This window comes from Peromyscus eremicus, chromosome 19 (assembly GCF_949786415.1).
Source record: "Peromyscus eremicus chromosome 19, PerEre_H2_v1, whole genome shotgun sequence".
NCBI lineage: Eukaryota > Metazoa > Chordata > Mammalia > Rodentia > Cricetidae > Peromyscus > Peromyscus eremicus.
This window is the reverse complement of record NC_081435.1, coordinates 14212306-14233544: the sequence shown is the minus strand read 5'-3', so window position 1 is coordinate 14233544 and position 21239 is coordinate 14212306. Positions and strand designations below refer to the sequence as shown.

Genomic DNA, 21239 nt, shown 5'->3' with positions numbered 1-21239 from the left:
ACCATGTGGGTGCTGAAAACCAACTCAGGTCCTCTGCAAGAACAGCAAACGCTCTTAACTGCTGAGCCATCTCTCCAGCCTGTGTTAATATTTAAATCATTACCTGCCACAGTTCACATAAAAGTCTATCAAACCAGAAACATGTGATAGAAATTCTCTTCTACCTGTACACTACATCTACAGCCTGAAGCAAACTTTTTGAAATTTGAAACAAAATGACTGAAATAAAACAGTTGGAGGAATACTCACATCACAAATCAGGTTACTCAGTGGATGCCCTGCAATGGAAGAAAAAGTCTCCACAAAATTCCGAGGAGCAGAAAAAACACGAAGAACTTTTTCATCTGCTCCAGACACAAACTGAAACCGATCAATCAACGCTAAACATTTCAGGTCATATCCATGTATCTGAGGCCTTGCAATCTCATGCCAAGTCACCTGGGTTAACACACAACAGATAAAATGAAAAGAGTGCATGCTTCAAAAATCGGTCCTTTTCAACAAGCAAAATATGGGATGCAAAGTTTCCTACTGTCAAGTAACCAGCCTGCAGGTTCCTAATGGCTGAGGAGGCTGTTCCACTAGGAGATTTCAAATGGAAGGAAGGCCTTGAGTTAAGAAGTAAGATAACTTACCAGTGATTGGCCTTTCCTCCTCCATGGAGCAAAAAGGCGAGTTGTCTGATCTGTACTAGTGGTGATGATGAATTCTCCCTCTGGATCCCATATCAGGTCTTGAACACCACTAAAGTGTCCTGAAATGACAATGTCTGAAACCCACCGTTTCTGCAATGAAAATGGATAATAACACATATCAAGATAAGGACCATCATGAAGAAAGCTGCAAAACTAAATATTCAAGACAAGATCATAAAATAAAAGGAGCTGTTTCCCAATCAACCACATTAAACTGTAAAATCCAAATATGTGTTCTATCCTTTGAAACAGTAACTATGGAAAATTTCCCAGCAGACAGACAGCCTGATGTTCCTGTCCATCAACTCTCCTATCAAACAGGTAAACAATGGCGACCTCCACGCAAACGTATTAGGATTAAATGAGTCTATACTCGTGAAGTATGCAGACAACGACAGCACATACTGCATGCTCGCTGAGCATTTATTAAACTCCATAATGAAGAATGAATATTGAGTAAAATGAGACCGATTTTGAGTGTGAACCTAGAGGGTTTCTATATTAAGTTAAAGGACTGAGCCAGGTATGGTGGGGCACACCTCTAAACCCAGCACTAGGGAGGCAGAGGCAGTCAGCTCTCTCTGAGTTTGATAGCAGCCTAGTCTACATGTGAGCTCCAGGACAGCCACAGCTACATAGAGACCCTGTCTCAAAGCCTTTCTCAATAAACTGCAGAGGGAAGAAAACTAGGAGAGGAAATGAAATTAATTATGCAACTAACAGGTTGTTTAAAATCAAGGCTAATGATATAGGCAAGAATATTTTCTTCTGTTTCACTGAAACAGGGTCTCATGTAACCCAGGCTGGCCCCAAACTCTGTATACCAGAGGCTGGCACTGAACTCTTAATGTTTCTATCTCTGCCTCCGAGTATTGGAATTACAGGCATGAAGTAACATACTAGCTCAATAAATACTTAAACTAAGTTATACAGGTTCTAAAGTTATGCTCTAAAGGGTGTTTACAACAAGCTGTGGGCCACAGACAGCACTTTGGGATTCCCAGCACAGTCTCCCGTAGTAACTCCCTACTTGCTCATGAAAAATCACTCCTGGGCTGGAGAGGTGGCTCAGTTATTAAGAGTGCTTGCTGAGCCAGGCGGTGGTGGCAAAGGCCTTTAATCCCAGGACTTGGGGGGGGGGGGGCAGAGCCAGGTGGATCTGTGTGAGTTCGAGGCCAGCCTGGTCTATAGAGTGAGATCCAGGACAGGCACCAAAAACTACAGAGAAACCCTGTCTCGGAAAACCAAAAACCAAACAAACAAAAGAGTGCTTGCTGAATAATCATGAAGACTAGAGTTCAGATCTCAGCATCCATGGAGCAAGCCAGGCATCCTACAATTGTCTATAAGCTCTCAAAGATCTGACACTCTCCTGGCTTCTGTACACAGGCAGGTGTGAGCACTTGCACATACATCTGAGCATATGTTCACACAAACTTACACGCACATAAAATAAATCCTTGAGAAATAAATAAAAATCAGTCTTGAAGAGTTAGAAAGATGGCTTGGTTAGGAGTGATTAGGAGTGTGTACTGCTCTTCCAGACCAACCAAGTTCAATTCCCAACATCCATGTCAGTCAGCTCACAACTACCTATTAATTCCAGCTCCAAGGAATCTAACACCCTCTTCTAATCTAACACCAACCTCCATAGGCACCTGTATTCACATTCACACACCCACACACAGACACATAAAACTAAATCTTTAAATAATCAATCTTGACTATAAATAAATGGACCACTCTGGTAAGGGCTGCTGACAGTCAGGGAGGCCAGGCACAGGAGCACTGGGTCTGGGTATGCAGGCATGCACTCTGCTTTATTCTCAGTTGTGCTGTCAATTTAACACTGTTCTAAAAAAAATACAGTCCACTTAAAAGTCAACCCCTTCCCCCGGGCACGTGGTAAGTCTTTGTCTGCATAAGCACAGTGAAACTGTTTTCAGATTTGGATAGCTCCTCTCTCATCTTGTGCTTTTTTTCTGCAAAGACCCTCAAAGAGTCTGAGTTAAGGAAACAGAGTTCACCTTAAAAAATAGTTCCTAAACTAACAATGTCATAGATTTATTGGTTGTTTTAACTGCAGAAATAATCTTAAAGACTAAGTCCAAATAGAGGCTAGAAGACTAAGTCCAAATAGAGGCTAGAAGACTAAGTCTCCAATAAAACAAGAAGGTGAAACCTCAGAGGTGATCATTTCAAAGGCCACAAACTAAAAGTGATGCAAATCCATGAATTTATACTTTATAAAGATTTAGTGAGATGGCTCAGCAAATACAGGCACTGGCCACAAAGCCTGATGACCTAGGTTTTATTCCAGGACCCGCATAGTATAAGGAGAGAGCTGGCTCCTGTAGGCGGTCTTAACCTTTGCACTTACACACCAACACATACATAAAATAAAAATATGTGAAATATATTTTTAAAAGGAAGCTATCAGGCCAGGCGGCGGTGGTGCGCGCCTTTAATCCCAGCACTCGGGAGGCAGAGCCAGGAGGATCTCTGTGAGTTCAAGGCCAGCCTGATCTACAGAACGAGATCCAGGACAGCCACCAAAACCACACAGAGGGGGGAAAAAAAAAGGAAGCTATCAGATACACATTCAAAATATGACAAGTCACATTTCACCCAATATTCTTATTTATTTATCTAGCATCCAGACTCTGACTTGTATCTGTACGTGATGGGGGTGGGGGGCAGACAACCCAGGGCCTCACATAAACTAGGCCAATGCCACTGAGCCACATTCCAGCCCTACATAAATAACATTTGAGCATCATTCAATTCTGTCACACTGCTGTACAGCTCTGTACTTTTCTTCCTAGAAAAGCCCAAACTTATAATCTAGTATAAATACCACAGACTATGTTTAAAATGACTATCATCTCTGCTTGAATGTGTAGCAAGAAACCACGTGCTCATACTCGGTTCACTGTACTCTGCTTCCAAAGGTGCAGTGCTCCGTGGTACGCATGAGCGATGATCATGGTGCCATTCTCTCCGAACTGGCAATTGAGAAACCCCAGGGTATTTCCACCTACTTCACCTACTCGGACCTACACAAGAACAGAAAAACAGTTATCAATCAACAGGTCCATTTCTCACACTGGAAAAGAAGTTCAGAGACTAAGTTACAGCTCATTTAATGCACACAAAGAGTGAAAATTTACAGCTCTAGGAATATAGATTTGGGGTGTATATACTGAATTTCTTAAATATCCACCTCTTACCTGTTCTAACCAAACCCCGGAGTCTTCTTCTGGACCCCAGAGAATCATGCTTTTGTCCGTGGAGACAGACAGCAATCTCACCTTCTGCTGCAGGACACCATCTGAAGAGTAAAAATTGACGTCTTTAGATAAACGAGCAGAGTCTGACTCCAGAACAAAACAGAAGGGCATGCAGCATTGACTGCAACAGCAGAGGTGTGTAAAACCAAGTGCGATGGCCCACACCTATCCCCCGGCAGTCAGGAAGCTGAAGCAGCATAATTGCTTTAAGCTCAAGGCCAGCCTGGGCTACACTGTGGGACCCAGTCTCCAAAAACAAAAACATACAATCATAAGGTCTATCCTTAGTTTAAACAAGTTGTGATATATTCAGACAATGGAGTATTACAGGGTCTACATGAACCAACATAGCTCTATCTCTAAACATATACATGTGTGATGCAAAAGGATAAGTACATACTAGTACCGAGTTTTATCAATGACAACAATACTACATAAACATGAAATTCAGGTTCACTAACATGCCTAGGACTGATAGGCATTGAACTTAGCACAGTGTCTCCACAGAAGAATGGAGGAAAGCTTCAAAGGTTCCTGAACTACAGAAAAGCTAGAGGTTGTCCTCTAATACAAAATTGTGAAGTAATATATATTCTTTTAAATAAATCTAAAAAGATTGTTGTTTTACTATTTTTAATTATGTCCTGTATGTGCATCTCTGTGTGGGTATGGACAGCGGTGTCTGATCCCCTAGAGTTGGGAGTTAACGGTTGTGAGCCACCTGACATGGGTGGCTTGGGACTGACCTGGGTCCTCAGCAAAAGCCATCTCTCCAGGCCCTTTTTGAACATTTTCACTACTTAGTTATAGGTGTGTGAATGAGTGCATCTGCTCCCCTGTATGGGCACACTGATACTATGCATGCAGAGTCCATTAAGAGAGCATTAGATTCCCTGGAAGTACAAGTCTTTATGAACTGCCTGATGTGGGTCCTGGAACCAAACTCAGGTCTTCTGCAAGAGCAGTGAGTACTCTTAAGCACTGAGACATCACTCCAGCCTCTGACACTGACCCCCTACTCCCTTTAAAGACCAAATAAAGAGCTTCGTTTGAGCTTGGGAATATGAAATTAGGGATTCCACTTTGACTTTCAGTAACTTCGGCTGGGTCTTGGTGTAAGTGCTAGGCCAAAACAATGCCTTCCTCTTATTTATTTATTTAAAGATTTTTAATTATGTGTCTATGTGTGTGAGTGCAAGTGCCCTCAAAATCCAAAGAGGGTGTCAAACACATCTCTCTAGCCCCTTTCTCTTCTTTTTACTGTTGGAAACACAGCTTCCAATTAGCAAAAATGAGTGTCCAGCTTTTCTTTCTTTTTATTTGTGTATGTACACATGTGTCGGTTTGAAATAAGGTCTCATTATTCAAGATGGACTAACCTTGATCTTGTAATCTTCCTGTCTTAGCATCCTGACTGCTAGAATTGTAGCTATGTATGACTATGCTCAGCTTTCTTTTCTATGGAAATGGGGTTTTACTACATAGTTCAGCCTGGCTACAAACTAACAATCCTCTTTCCTCAGCCTCTTTAGTGGTGGGATTACATGAATGTGCCATCACACTCAACAAGATTTTTTTTTTTTTAAGTTTTAAACTAAACTTGAGCTGCTAGGAAAGAAAAATTAAATCACACAGCTAGTTTGCTCTCAGCTACAGAGACAACAGTGACCCCTGCACAGAGCAGGTACCGACAGGCGTTAATGACCACAGAGCACATGGGTCAGGAAAAGCAGAGAGGTGATGGGTTGGGAAGAAAGAAACCACTAGGCGAGGCTACACGGCACACATTGGAGCTGGCTACAAAGGGTAAAATGATGAAGAAGACGCTGTGGCAACTATGTACAACCTAAGAGCTGAGCAGTGATCCCCGAGCATTAGTGACTGCTGTTCCTGGGGACAAGAACCAGGTTATGCCTTGCTCAGCTTTACACCAGCACCAGCCTGAGGGCAACCCTGCCCTCCATAGACAGAGGCTAAGGGCCGCAGAAAGAAGGGAAAGGTGTTGATTCTCCTAAGTACTACCTCCCAGTATCAGCACTCCATGCTTTCAAGAGGGAAGGTTCTAGTGAGATTGGCTTGAGTCGGTTTTTCTTAAGCTCTGGAGTCACACAGGCACTTACAGAAGCACAGGTAACAGGGGCTGGCAGTTCCAGCGCCCTGGTAGCAATCAGCCTGCCTGAGGACAGCTTCCAGTGGAGCTGCTGTCGGCACGGTCACCACACACGCCTTACATTTGCCAACTTTAGTCACGCTCACAGCAACCCTCCAGTTCAGCTGCTCAGCTCAAAACACTGTGACACTGAATGAAGCAAGAGCTGTTGGTTTGCTCCTACCTTCGTAGTACGCAGGCAGCCAATGAACTGAGTTTACCCAGTTTTCGTGTCCAGTCAGCAGGGTCTCCAGGGTAACCGCAACAGTTATGCTGATACCTACAACAGAAGCCACACAGACACCCTTTCCTCACAGTTCCTCTCAAAGGACATCTGCAGAATCAAGTCTAGTGTGTAATTATGTCAAGAAATTAGAACAAAACATAATAATCCAGATTCAACAAAAAGAACAAGAATTCTAAACTTCATTAACCTCACCCACTAGAGAAAAGGAGCTAAAAATGAATTGTCCCTATACTTTCTCTATCTGGGTATAAATAAATACTAAAGAATATATTTTACTATTTGAAATATTCCTGGAAAAGCTGTTCCACAGCAATTTAAAAGCAAAATCACACATCATTTACATTTTGAAACATCACATATACAATTCTTACGTTTCAGCTCAAAACTAGGGCTGAGAGTGTAGCTCAGCCATGTACTGCGTAGCATGTGTAAGCGCTGGGTTGAATTTCCAGCACAAACAAAAATACATACACTGCCCCCCTCCAATAAAAGTAGTATTAAAGCAAAAACAAAGACTAGGGGTATAACTCAGTTGAGAGAGTGTGCCTGGCACACCCGAGTTTGACATTAACAGGATGGTGTGGCACAGCCCGCTAACAACAACATTCAGAAGGTAGAAGAGGAGGTTCAGGAGTTCCGGAGGCCGGCATGGGGTACATGAGACCCTGTCATTCATAGATAGACAGACAGACAGACAGATAGATACATGAGACTCTGTCATTCATAGATAGATAATAGATAGATAGATAGATAGATAGATAGATAGATAGACAGATATTAGGGAAACTAAATTTATATTACGGTAAATAAATGAAAAATTTCGCATTTTGGCATAGCTATTTATAGTATATTGGCTATATCATTTCTTGGTTTCCCCCAGACAACTGTTACCAAAGCCACAATTCTAACAGGCCTCGTAACTAAGACTAACCAAGAACAGCACACTTAGGGAGTGAGGACTCCTAAGGACTGGCTTTGGTATTTACAAACAAACTCAACTCTATCTCCATCCTACAACATCCCAACAGGACCTATGAGGGGCAAGCCAGTCTATCACAACACTGTAAGAAAATATGAATTCCACACGCCACTCAAATGTAGAGTTTAGCCTGTCCATTATAAATGCACCCCAACAGGACCAGAATTCACATTTCACAAATTAATTCACTGATAAACAGTAAGCATAACTTTCAGCAATTAAAAAATAGTTTATAAAAGTGTTTCAAACACGAAAAATAATAGATCTCACATAAAAATAAAAAACTAACCTTCACACAGATGTGTGGAGACACAGACAAATAAAACAGTTAGCAGAGCTAAGTATTGGTACATCAAACACTTCATTGTCACCCACCTCCATCCTGTATAGTGAAAGTATTTTCCTTCAGTCTTATACCATCATCCTCAGTTTCTAAAGATGTTGGTTTCATATACACTTTCCATATTCTTATTAGGCAATCCTGTGAACAGCTTGCGAGGAAAAGGTTTCTACCTAATTAGGAAATACATATTACATTACTTTTTAAAACACTATATGCAGTAAATTTAGGTATAAGACTTTTTATATATGGTTTGTATATTTCTAGATCCAAAAATATTAGACTTTGCTTCCTTATCCTTCATGAAGTTGACTGGAATTCATTTTTAATGGCATTGGCAAATATATACACAATGTTAATAAATATGTATGTAACAAGTAGTTCTCTACAGCTAGGGCACAAAGTTCTAGGAAGAGTTCTTCAAGAACATCTACATATAAATAGGACAACTATTGTCATCTTGTCAATATTAATTTATTTCATTCTTTACCACCCAATCAACAGTCAACAAGAGTTAAGAATCCCCTTTTCTGGGCCAGTGGGCAATGGTACCTGCCACCAAGCCTCAGTGAGTGTGATCTTGGGACTCACACGGTGAAAGGAAACCCTGCTCCCGATCCCCAATGCTGTCTTTTAGTCTCCAGATGCATGCCATAGTATGTGTGTTCCTTTTCTAACCAAGACAGTAGACAATGTAACACACAAAGAAACTTAAAACTTGTCCCTATCATGCACACTTGTAATAAAATTTCATACTGACCAAAAGTTGCCCAATCTACTCCTTTTATCCAGTCCTCATGCCCACAGAGAGAAAGCATTTTCTGAAACTAGGAAGATAAGAGTCAATAAAGTAAGTGACACCTCAGTGACTAGTCAGGCTAGTCACTATCTTCAAGTCTCAAGCAGTCTAAACATTCACAAGATAAAACAGCACATGCTGCAGATACAGGACTGAAAATGCTGGACAGCTAGACTGTTGCAACTATTTTAAAATTTCTACATTAATATGCATTGCTAAGCAAAACGTAATTCTAGTCTCTTAGTAAAAACCATTAGTTACCTGGTCATCCTGTTGAACAAATAAGTGAATTTTGCAGTCATCATCACCACACGCTAGTATTGGTACTGGGAAGGAAAACAGGCATGGCTGTCAGTACTGCAGCTACGATCACTGGGTGAAGACACCGACTTCTGCTCCCCACACCACCGCACAAATGAACTGAAAGGGTCCCCCGCCTCCAGGACTACATCGACACTCTGACGTTTCTAGTCAGTGGATCTGGCAAATACTGGGACAGTTAGTTCTGTGCACTATGACACAAGGGAGGGAAAGTGGAGAACAAGGCAGGGACTAGGGAGAAGGCATGGGGTGAGTGCTTGCCATGTAAGCCTGAATACCTGAGTTCAATTAAGGAACCACAGAAAAAGCCACATGTGGCATTGTGCATCTGTAATCCCAGCACTCCTTTGGCAAGATGAAAGGAAGAAAGAAGAACTGGCAGCAAGTTGTAGGCCACCTAGCCTAAAACACAATGTGTCTAGAAACAAGAGAGCCCGTGCTTTAGAAACAGGGTGTACAGACAGAAAGACTCCCAGAAGTTGTGCCCTAACCAAAATAAATTTCAAGTAAGAACAAGGACGGTGCATTTCTACAACACCAGCCAGAGGACCAGGGGGAAAAGCCATTAGCCCAGCTGAATACTAAAGAGCCTCTGAGTCCAGCATCAGCTGCTACCTAAAAAATCTTTATATGTATTTGCTGACTTCAAGGATTTTACATTTGGCTTGAGAATGAATTAAATGTTAAAATAAAAGAGCACATAATCAAATATACGGTTAAGAACTCTGAGATGACTAAAAGGTACATGTTGCAAAACTAACCTTGCTTCCCAGCCACCTTTACATAAAGGAAGCATAACATGGAACCAGAGTCCCAGCTCCTGCTGTAGAGGACAGGGAGCAGGAGAGGCTGGAGTTTCCTGGCCATGCCTCTGGCAGCTGGGCCTGTCCTCCAGGTAAAGGAGAAGGTACAGGAACCATTGTCTCACATCAACTACCATTTCTGTGCCTAACAGGGCAAGGAAAATCAAACTCATCATGTAGGACATGAAGGGTTGCCATCTTGAAAGGCTCACAGTTAAGCACCTTTCAACTTAGCCCAACCTTCACCTTCAAAGAACTACTTTCTCCAATTGTATTCAGATACATCCACGATGAAATAAACAAGCAGCAATATCAATTTGGAGCATATATTAAACCAATAAAATCTCAGTTACCAAAATTCCTAATAGCTGTCCTAACTTTATGAGCTATACCAGTTGATTTGCTGTTTTTCTGTTTCTGAAACAGTCTCATGTAGCCCAGGCTATCCTTGAACTCCTGATCCTCTTGCCTCCATCTCCCTGATGCTGAGATTATTGATGTGTATCTCAATGCCCAGTTTGTTATTTCATGGGAGCATTTAGATACAGGGCTGGAGTATAGCTCAGTGGTAGAGTATTGTTTAGTATGTGTGAGGCCATCCACTGGATCACCAACACAAGATAAACAAATGTAACAGATACAAAATCAAGGTCCCAAACCTTTCTTATGCTGTTCTTTTAATAAATGGGAGGATACTCACCATTAATACCGGGCAAAATAGACAGGCAGACAGTCAGAACACATGCATCTCCAAAGTTCAAGGTCTGAAGGAATTTTACTGAAAAACATGAAACAAAAACTCACCATGAGCAATTACCCCTGAGCTTCTCTACCTAAAGTAGCTGGGTGGTATCACTAGTTCAGGGTGTCAGCAGAGTGATGGACAAGTCAACCCAAAGATCAGAGAGAACAAAATAGCCCATTTAAAAAGGCTTAGTTGGAATTTACTTAGGCAAATACTTTGGTTAAAGGGTATTTTGAAAAAGCACAAAAGTAACACATTCATATTAGGATACCATTTTAAAGTTGCTTGAAATGGTGGAACTTAATACGCGCTCTTGCAGCTGTTACTCATTTCACAATTTCCATTTCTTTTATCTACATTACAAAGCCTCCAAACCTACCTTCTGACCCCTTTTTAGACCACAGTCGAACTGTAGAATCTGAACCTGCAGAAGCTATCAGAGCATGCAGCGCACCATCGGATGGCCCATTCAGGTAAATAGCATGCACGGCATAAATAGGTCCTTCATGGCCTTGGAGACGGACTGCTTTTAAAACCTGAATCAGAAAGAATGTCATCCGTGTTACAAGAACAAAAGAACTATATAGCTGGGTATGGTGGCTAACGTCTGTAATCCTGGAACTCAGGAGACTGATCCAGAGGACCACTCTGAGTCTGAGAACAGCCTGGACTATCAAATGAGACTGTCTCAAAAAAGAAAGGTGAGGAGGCTGTAAACAGAACATGATGGCTGTACACCTGTAATCCCAGCATTTAGGAAGTTCAAAGTCCTCCTCAGTTACACCAGCTGAGAGGCTCTCTCTTTGATCAGCAGTCCAGGCGCACTGAGCACCTGTGCACACAGAACTGAATGGGTGGGTACCCAATCCCGAAGATGCTCAGCCTTTCCCCTGAATCCCAATTCTTTTCATCCTTCTTTTCCGACTTTCATCTCCCCACCCCGCCTCAGTCTGGCCTCATTCTCCTCTCAGTTGACTGTCCTGCCACTAGGAGCTCAGGGAAGCATTAAGGAAAAGTCTGGCAAGTCTCTCACTTCAGGTCTCAAAAGTAAGAGCTCACTTCACCTCCCTGGATTCTTCTGCTAAGACTGGGCCCAGTGGGGGTGGCATTCTGCTCCTTCAAATGCAGGTGGCTCCACATGGCCCTCTAATTCCTGTAGCATTGGGGGCATGGAGCAGCCAGCAGGTCACATGACATGACCACATCAGGTTCCATATCTTCCTACTTGCCCATTTTTCTATACAGAAGCACCTTTCTCCCAGAGCCCTAAAAAAGAACCCATTCTCACTCATGTCCCTGTCCATCATATCCCCATTTTATTTTGTAACTAACCTGTCAGTGCCAAAAACATTTTTACACACTCTCCTTTTCTTCCGGTTTCCCCTATAAGTCAGCAGTGCTTTCACAGTACACCTGACATATCCTTTCCTTAGCAACCATCGCTGATTTCCAAATGCCTACTGAATAAGACCCCTCGCCTACAAGCTAAGGATTAAATCCAGGGCCTCACACATACTAGGCAGGTGCTCTGCCATGGATCTGTATCCCAGTCCAACCACAACAACAAAAAATTTGAGATAGTGTTTTGCTGTACAGCCTATACTGACCTTGAACTCATCCTTCTCCTGCTTCGGCTGTTGAGTGCTGACAATTCAGGCCTGCACTACATGAGTGCCGAAGAACAAACTCCTAAAGCCAGCATTCAAATATGAACTCCCCTTATTCTCTAGTATTTTTGTACACTATTGAGAGCCGGTGGTAACAAAATTCCATGGAGTATACAACGGTGACAACTAGAGTTCAGAAGGTCAACCTATCAGAACTAAGGGTTCTGTTAGAGGAAACCATCACGCAAGGCGTTATGGAATTACTGCCTTTTGAATGAACTGACTGTCTCTTGTTGTAAACATCTTGTGCAATAACAGCTATGATTCTCCCCATTTACCGTGCATCTCCATGTTAGTGTACATGTAATCTCATGATTGCATCTCAATCTTGGGCACAACTTTCCCTGTACATTTGGGGTAATTGGACAACTGCCCCAGCTGTGTTTATTTTTCACTAACATATATCTGGCCAGGGCCATTCTCCAAACAAAAGTATTTCAGCAAAGATCCCTTTTTCCAAGGACAAAACTGCACGTAGATAAATATGAGCTCATCTCACCCACAGATAGAGAAAAGAACCACTAACAATTAAATCCTCAACTTCTTACCTTCACCCCAGGTTATTTACACAAGACCCTAATTTAAGAGATTTACTGCTCACATTCCTGGGATGAAGTTTTAGCCACTGGTTAGTTACTGAGTTAAGGCAGTTACCTCCCACTGACCTCCTGGAGATTGCCTACAAGGCCAGGCAGGTGATAGGTACCAAGCTTCTTTCTTATGCAAATTAAGTTTTTTTCCCCCTCCTCAGCCAGGTGCTATTCCTAGATTTTCTCTTCAGCAATTACTCTGAGCGAAAGTGCTTTTACTAACCAAAGGCTACATGCTCTGACATAGGTTGCTTATCCACCTAGCGTATGTCCCCCTCCCTATCAGAAAGCAGCTGCAGATGAGCAAGAAAAGCGGCACCAAAGACAGTTTACTTTCTTGTGACTTATTGATCCATAACATCCTACCTAGCCATTTCTAGATTATAGTTTGAGCACATAAATTCCCTAACTGATCTTAGCCTTTAGTTGACCCTACCAGAGAACTCCCCTTTAGGCACTCCCCTTTTGGGTTGTAATTGGAAGCTGACAATTAATTGCTTTATGTGTGGGTCCTTATTACCTCTCTCTGCGACCCTGAAAACTTCAAGCCTCGCACTGCATTGCCAAGGAATTACTGTGTGGATATATAGACTGGTTCTCTGAGAGCACTGGGAGAATAGGATTGGTGGAGAAGAACAAAGATGAGGACAGAGATGGAAAGAACTAGGTATACATGAGAAGGGGCTGAGAGCAGGAGGGACTGAGAGGTAAGAGAACAAAAAAGAAACTGTGTAGATATAATTAACTTAGAGAAATAAAGCAAATGGACTAAAGAATTCAGTGTGCTTAGATTCACTGAATATCCCTCAGATTAGAATCCTCAGCTGGTTGGTAGGCTCTTCCGTGGACCCTGGGAGCAATGTAGGCTGGACCTATTATTGTTTGCGTTAGTACACCATGTATCATCTCATAACATTTCCCAAACTGTTTCCTCGGAGTGCAATGGGATGCTAAGAGATTTTAAATGGGAATGACAGGTTCGTTTGTGTAATGTATTTTCTACTTGGAATCCTTACCCTTTGAATTTTCCCCAGGACAACACCCTCCACTGCACAGTCAACTCAAAGGCCATCCATCTGCAGCAGCTCTGCACACCTGGGCATGGAGCCCTCTGACTTTTCAGTATTCAAGTCCACTCTGCCTTCAAGATAATGTCCTTGACTCAGGAACAAGAGGGTTCCGCCTTATCTACTTCTTTGGGGTAATGTTCAAAACCAATATTTACCTGGCAGCACCTGCCTAATACACCAAAATGTCTGTCATTATCGAGAACAGAACATCTCACCTAAGATCGGTCTGAATAAGGGAGTCCCAGGCACAAGTGGCAGACAGCACACGAACATGGAAGCAGGAGTCAGAGGAGGGGTACAGAGCCCTGACAGGCAGGAGATAAACCATCGCAGCTGAGTGAGATGGCACACACCTGCAATCTCAGCCCTCCATGGCATACGGTGACACTGCCTTAGAAAATGTGTATGCATCTGCTGTTTATTTCTGTTTATCCATGTGTATGGCACACATGTGGGGCCGAAGGACAAACTTGGGTGTCTGTCCTCATCTTCCACCTGATCTAAGCCTGTTGGCCATGATGTATCCCAGACTAGCTGTCCCGGAGCTTCTGGGCACTCTCCTGTCTCCATCTTCCATCTACAGTAGAGACTCTGGGATTCCTGGGAATGCTGCCACGTCCAGCCACTATGTGGGTTCTGTGGACTAGAACTCAGGTCCTCCAGCCTGTGCAGCATGCCTTTTACCCACTGCATATCCCCAACCCATGTCTCAGACTTTTTTTTTTGGTTTCTCTGTATAACCGTCCTGGCTGTCCTGGAACTCAATTTGTAGACCAGGCTGGCCTCAACTCACTGAGATCCACCTGCCTCTGCCTCCCAAGTGCTAGGATTAAAGGCACGTGCCACCACTGCCTGGCTCAGACTTTTTATTAAAATAAATAACTAAACAAAGTTTCTTGGCTACTGTGATGGTGTGAATAGGAACGGCCCCCACAGGCTCATAGATTGGAATGCTTGGTCATTAGGGAGCAACACTACTTGACTTGGATTATAGGGTGTGTGTAGCCTTTTTGGAGGAAGTGTCCCTGAAAGTGGGCTTTGGGGTTTCAAATGCTCAAACCAGGCCCAGTGTTTCTCTCTTGCTGTTGCCTGGGGAAGTAGAACTCTCAGCTCCTTCTCCAGCATGTCAGCCTGCATGCCACAACACTCCCTGCCATGGCAATAATGACTAAACCTCTGACACTGTAAGATGCCCCAATGAAATGTTTTCCTTTATAAGAGTTGTTGTGGTCATGGTGCCTCTTCACAGCAATAGAACAGTAACAGAGAGAGAGAGAGAGAGAGAGAGAGAGAGAGAGAGAGAGAGAAGCATTTGGGCTTCAGATTTTTTTTCTTAATACTATTTTGGCAACTTATTTTCTAGTTATATTTATGATCTAATTTACTTGAAATATTTAGTTTGGGGAAAAAAAAAGAGACCTTTTACTTTCCTGCATAACAATTCAATCATGCCCAGCTATTTCTTTTCTTCTTTTTTTTTTCAAACAATATATTTGATCATGTTTCCCCCTTATCCAACTCCTTCAGATTCTTCCCATCTCCCCACCCATCCAACCTCATATTCTCATTCTTATTCCAAACAAACAAACAAAAAACAAAAACTGAAAATCAAAACAAACCAAAAATATAAAAAAAAAATACCAAAATGGACGACAACAACAACAACAACAAGACAAAAACATGGCATCAGTTTTGTGTTGGCCAGCTTCTCCTGGACACGGGGCTTGGCCTGGAGTATGTCTGATAACTCCAATGAGACGAAACTGTAAACAATCAAGTTTCTCTTTCCCAGCAGGCATCAGCTGCAAATATCTGCTTGGCTGGGGGCTTTGTGTCCACCTCCCCTTCTCAGTGCTGGGATTTTGTCTTCAGATTTTAAGAAACGATAAAGGATATGGGTTACAGACAAGCAAATAAACAGATGAGAAAGAAGGAGGACATTTTATAAATCCAAAAACAAGAAATGAGAGCTAAAACTTGAACAGTCCATACAGTCACTTCTTAGAAGGAGAAATAGCTACTGACCTGATTATTGACTATCTCCCAGTGAATCACTCGACTGTCGGCTCCTCCAGACACCAATTCAGAGGAAGGGACTGAAAAAGTCGTGTTTGGGTAAATATCTTCATTCACGTCATTTCTTCCCCTAGTTCTTTTCTTATCAATTTCTTAGGAAATCTAAATTATCTGGTGACAGACCTTACTAGAAGGTCACAGGTTACAGTGATAACACATGTAATTCATTTTACGTGACCTCACTTTTAAATGGAAGTAAAATTAATACTTCACAACAAAGTCCTATGGTGTGATTCCAGTAGTTTTTGATGTCAAGTGGTGCCAAGTAACATTATTTACAACTGTATTTTTGCACACACATTAAGAGCCATCCTTAGTATTATATAATGGCTTTTACTGACTTGATACAAGACTTACTCTGATTCACCACTTAAGATAAGTTGTGTATTAAGCCTTTTTTAATATTACAGATAAAACCACAGAAGAGTCTCACCAGCTCAAGAAAATTCTGCACTTGCGCCTGGAGCGTATGCAGAATGAGAAGAACTTAGAGTGTAAGACAAGAGCACAGCAGGACAGGACACCTGAGAGAATCCCAGTGGAGTAAGAGTTTACAGCAATCAATAGGCCAGTAACAACTCTGGAGACAGAGACTCTTACAACGAAGAGAAATAATCCACTGCATTCCACCAACTTTCAAAATTTTTGTTCTACTTCACACTCTTAAGAATTTTAAGGCTGGGCGGTGGTGGCGCATGCCTTTAATCCCAGCACTCGGGAGGCAGAGCCAGGCGGATCTCTGTGAGTTCGAGGCCAGCCTGGTCTACAGAGTGAGTTCCAAGAAAGGCACAAAGCTACAAAGAGAAACCCCGTCTCAAAAAAAAAAAAAAAAAAAAGAATTTTAAAAACCCCTAAAAAGCTTTCAATGTGGGCTATTTGTATCAATATTAGAAGTTAAAACTAAAAAGTATTTTTTTAATAGTTCACTTAAAAAATATAATGATGTTGGGCAAGGAAACACATGCCTTTAGCCCCAGCACTCCGGAGGAAGAGGCAGGGGCACCTCTGTGGATCTTAGGCCAGTATGGTCTACAAAGTGAGTTCTAGGCCAGCCAGGACAATGAGACCTAGTCTCCAAAAAAAGACACAGTTAAGATGATTTATTGGGTAAAGGGACCTGCTGTACAAACCTAGAGATCTGAGTTTGATCCCCAAACCACACAAAGGTGGGTGCAAAGTCAACACACGCACTGTACCCAACTCCACCATCACACACTGGTAATAGTAATTTAATTATAACGATGTACAAAATATGTTAATATAAACTTCCATAGGAGCTGAAGAAGTCTAATGCTAGAACCATAAAAAATTAAAAAGAACAGGAGCACAATTTTGTATGTCTGGAGGCTCTTTAGTATCTGACTACATTAGAAAACAGCTGAAGTTTCCTATTTGCTGCTCTGTTTAGTCTGTTACAGTATTACACATCATGTGGTTCATAGAAAAACCACACAGCACACTCATGACAGCCTGTGAGTGAGCACGCTTCTTAATATTATGAAAATAGCATGGACCTCACACATCCTGGGACTACCAAGGGTCCTCTGATCCAGTACAGTCCTTTACTTTCTAGACCATACTATCAACTGCAACAAACATCCAAAGTCTTAACTAAAGCAACAGTCTATATGGCAGAAACAGACTAAGTCAGCTGAATGTCAGCCTCTACCTATGACCTACTCACAGGTTTTCCACTCAAAGGCTATGGGTACAGGGTGTATCCATGCTTCAACTGCTATCAAGTAAAAATACTAGTCAGCTACCTCACTGGGTAGACCAATTTTCATTTTTTTCCAAACAAATATCAGTCAAGAAAATGATAAATCAAGAGAAATACTGAAAAAAAAATTACTAACTGGTCAGGCAGTGGTGGCACACGCCTTTAATCCCAGCACTTGGGAGGTAGAGGCAGGTGGATCTTTGTGAGTTCTAGGTCAGCCTGGGCTACAGAGCAAGTTCCAGGACAGGCTCCAAAAGCTACACAGAGAAACCCTGTCTCTAAAAAACAAACAAACAAATTACTAACTGTACTTTGTCAAAAAGCATTTGAGATCAGCCTTCTTTGCTTAATACTTACAGCCATCCTGTCTACGTATCCACTGCAGGCAATTGACTCGAGCAGTGTGACCATTCAGATTGTTAAGAACCACCTTTTTCTTTAGAGAGAAAAAAAATATCAATTAGTACATTAGAATGTAGCCCACAAAGGGATGGATAAGTAAGTAAAAACCAGTTATCAGTATTTTGATGCAATAAAAGGAGCAGAATTCCATCAACAGAGTTGCCTTTCAAGTCATAAACCTCTAACTGTGGCTTGACTTATCCATTCACTACAGCATTTCCTGCCTTTCCACACGCATTCGCACCATCCTGTTAATAACTGGCCATCTTAGCTCCCCGGATCTTCATCTACATAGCTGATATAGATCAACTCAACCCCAACCTCCATGTCAGCAAGCCTGTCTTGAGTCTCCAGGATAAACAAGAAGTCCCTTTGTGGGCTACAGTCCACAGCAAAACAATACCAGGTTGCATTAAGTAGAGGGTTTAACTTTTTTTTCCTGTGCATTGGTGTTTTGCCTGCATGTATGTCTGGATGAGTGTGTTGGATTCCCTGGAACTAGAGTTATAGACAGTTGTGAGCTGTCGTGTGGGGGCTGGGAATTGAACCTGGGTCCTTTGAACCAGGGCTCCTAACCACTGAGCCATCTCTCCAGCCCACATTGATGGTTTAAAAAAAAAAAAAAAAAAACCTTGTAGTTAATGTATATAAATTCATGGTTAGTCAAGTGGTAGGTTCTTTAGCCTCAGTGACAGTGACACAAGGTCATGAGGCCACAACTGCTAAAGTCCTTCTAAATCAGACCCCTGCAAGTTCTACAGCCAGACCCTCAGCCACCCTTCGGTAGCCTGACTTCACACCCCACTAAAGATCTGCTCACAGGACTTCTCTTGACAGCCCTGTCCATGTTTATTATCAATAGCACTGACTTGATGCCTGCTTGTATGCCAAACAGAATTTCTCATGGCTGGTGAAAAAACCAGGCAAATGTGTATAAACCAATACATTTAATGAATGAGCTCTCTGAGGTTGGAAAGCACTTCAGTGCATTTCCCTGTCTCTCCCACCAGACTGAGGAGTAATTACTCATTATCTTTGTAGCATCACAATGCCTACAGCAAGCCTAGACGGGATCTCAAAAAATGCCAAATAAACATAATTTTCAAAACTGTACTGTAGCATTGTGTGTGTGTGTGTGTGTGTGTGGTGTACGTGTGTGTGATGTGTGTGTGTATGTGTGTGTGTAGTGTGTGTATGTGTGTGATGTGTGTGTGTGTATGTGTGGGTGTATGTGTGTGTGTGTGTAATGTGTGTGTGTGTGGTGTGTGTGTATGTGTGTGATGTGTGTGTGGTGTGGGTGTGGGTGTGTGATGTGTGTGTGTGGTGTGTGTGTGTGGTGTGTGTATGTGTGTGTGGTGTGTGTGTGATTGCATTTCCCTGTCTCTCCCACCAGACTGAGGAGTAATTACTCATTATCTTTGTAGCATCACAATGCCTACAGCAAGCCTAGATGGGATCTCAAAAAAATACCAAATAAATATCATTCTCAAAACTGTACTGTAGCATTTCGTGTGTGTGTGTGTGTGTGTGTGTGTGTGTGTGTGTGTGTGTGAAGGTCATAGGCTGATATCAGAATGTCTTTCTCAATCAGTTCTCCACCTTCCTTTCTGAACCTAAGATTAGTGTTTTGGATACTCTGGGTAGCCAGTCAGCTCTGGAGTCAGATGCACACAGACATGCCTGGCTTTTGCGTGGGTGCTGGGAAATCTGAATGTAGGTCCTCATGCCTGCTTAGCAAGCACTTTACCCACCAGGAGCCATCTCTCCAGCCCTACACTTCAAGTGTTCCTTTAATTATATACCCAACCAGAAAACTCTTGGCAAAATATTTTGAGGGTTCAACGTATGACATGTTAAAAATCCTCTAACATGACTCTCAGGTTATCATTGAAAATTGTGACAGAGGTGGACATGGTGGCTCAGGTCCTTAGCCTGGGAGGCTAAGACAAGAGGATGGTAAGCTTGATGGCAACCTCAACTCCAGTGGGTTCAGAGGCAAGGAAGTCTGGCTACAAAGTGAAACAAACAAACAAACAAACAAACAACAACAACAAACAGTGATGGAAGGTATGGGGACAAATCCACTGACTTCTGCCCAAAGATGGGCTTCAACAACAACAACAAACAGTGATGGAAGGTATGGGGACAAATCCACTGACTTCTGCCCAAAGATGGGCTTCTACTGGCTTAGTTAGCCATTGGCTGATGGTCAACGTAAAGTTCACCTTTGGTTTGATATGCTTCTTCTTGTCAATCAAGAATACATATTGCAATCGATAAGAAATAAAGACCAGAAGTAGGAGCATGCTATAGGTTAAGAGGAAATAATTAATTTTTTTCATATGAATTTCGTATCATTTTATATAGCAAAAGTTAAGGGAAATTGGATTTCAAATCAAATTTTAACAATGCAGCACTGTAAGAAACACAAACAAGCATCTGCACTGCGTTTTAGTTTTCAACGTTTCAACTCTGACACAGGACCCAGGCAACACTAACTGGACCATCCTAAATGGTAGATTCATATAGAATAGAGAGGATTCATATCTCCGGTAGTATGCATTAATTACTCACTTGAGAAGCTGAATAGGAAAACTGCCAAAAATAATCAGCTGGCTGATGTTCAAGAAATGGGTTAAGTCCTGCCTTATAACCAGGGCTTAGGACTCCCATCCTCTATGTTTCCCAGTTCTTTAAAAGCTGCATTCATGTATCTAAAATAACGGTAACATTTCTTTGCGCAATTCAATTTCGTTAACTACACTGCGGGGGGAAACAAAGGATTCAGACGCCACGCCTAAATCTCAATTCTTTTAAGGGGTGTGGGAAAGATGTCATCCTTAGGATTTCAGTTCGGGGATCACAAGCCACGGTCACCCTAGGTTGAGGCAGCGCGATGCAGGAGAGGACCGAGTCCAGGCCCCTCGGGAGGCTCTCCGAGTCCCTTTGAGTGTTCTGGACCGCGCACGAGGCCTGCAAGCCTGGGCCCGTAGCGCGCGCGCGCGCGCCTAATCCCCGTACCTTAGGGTCATAGAGAACCACGGAGCAGGACGTGCCGAAGGCCAGTTGTCCTCCATGCCCGGAATTCCAACTCAAAGCTCCTCGAACCTGGTTCGGGCAGCAAAAGACATGAGACACCTGCAGCACAGGTACCACCATCATCTTGGCAGATCAGCGGCCGAGCCACTCCCGCCACTTCCGCCCCAGAGCGGAACTACTCTAGCTAGCCGCCGCTTCATCCCGCAGACGCCAGCCGGTCCGTATTTCCGAGGAGCCGGGGCGGGGCTAAGACGGCCCAGCCCCACAAGCCACGCCTCCCGGCCACGCCCCCGCCCGCTGGCGTGGT

At 42.7% G+C, this 21239-nt stretch overlaps 1 protein-coding gene across 1 annotated transcript in view; it reads right to left on the bottom strand.

Annotated features, from left to right (window-relative positions):
* The window catches only part of Elp2 (elongator acetyltransferase complex subunit 2), a 38005-nt gene extending 16858 nt beyond the window's left edge, over positions 1 to 21147 (bottom strand). The window contains exons 1-13 of the mRNA XM_059245970.1: positions 20915 to 21147; positions 17849 to 17927; positions 15721 to 15791; positions 10748 to 10904; positions 10324 to 10401; positions 8761 to 8825; positions 8461 to 8527; positions 7736 to 7873; positions 6319 to 6414; positions 3926 to 4026; positions 3620 to 3751; positions 636 to 785; positions 250 to 438 (exon numbers count right to left, since the gene is read on the bottom strand). Of these exons, the coding sequence (XP_059101953.1) occupies positions 250 to 438; positions 636 to 785; positions 3620 to 3751; positions 3926 to 4026; positions 6319 to 6414; positions 7736 to 7873; positions 8461 to 8527; positions 8761 to 8825; positions 10324 to 10401; positions 10748 to 10904; positions 15721 to 15791; positions 17849 to 17927; positions 20915 to 21055 (1464 nt within the window). The 5' untranslated portion in view covers positions 21056 to 21147. The remainder of the gene's footprint in view (positions 1 to 249; positions 439 to 635; positions 786 to 3619; positions 3752 to 3925; positions 4027 to 6318; positions 6415 to 7735; positions 7874 to 8460; positions 8528 to 8760; positions 8826 to 10323; positions 10402 to 10747; positions 10905 to 15720; positions 15792 to 17848; positions 17928 to 20914) is intronic.
* Between the last annotated feature and the right edge of the window lie 92 nt (positions 21148 to 21239).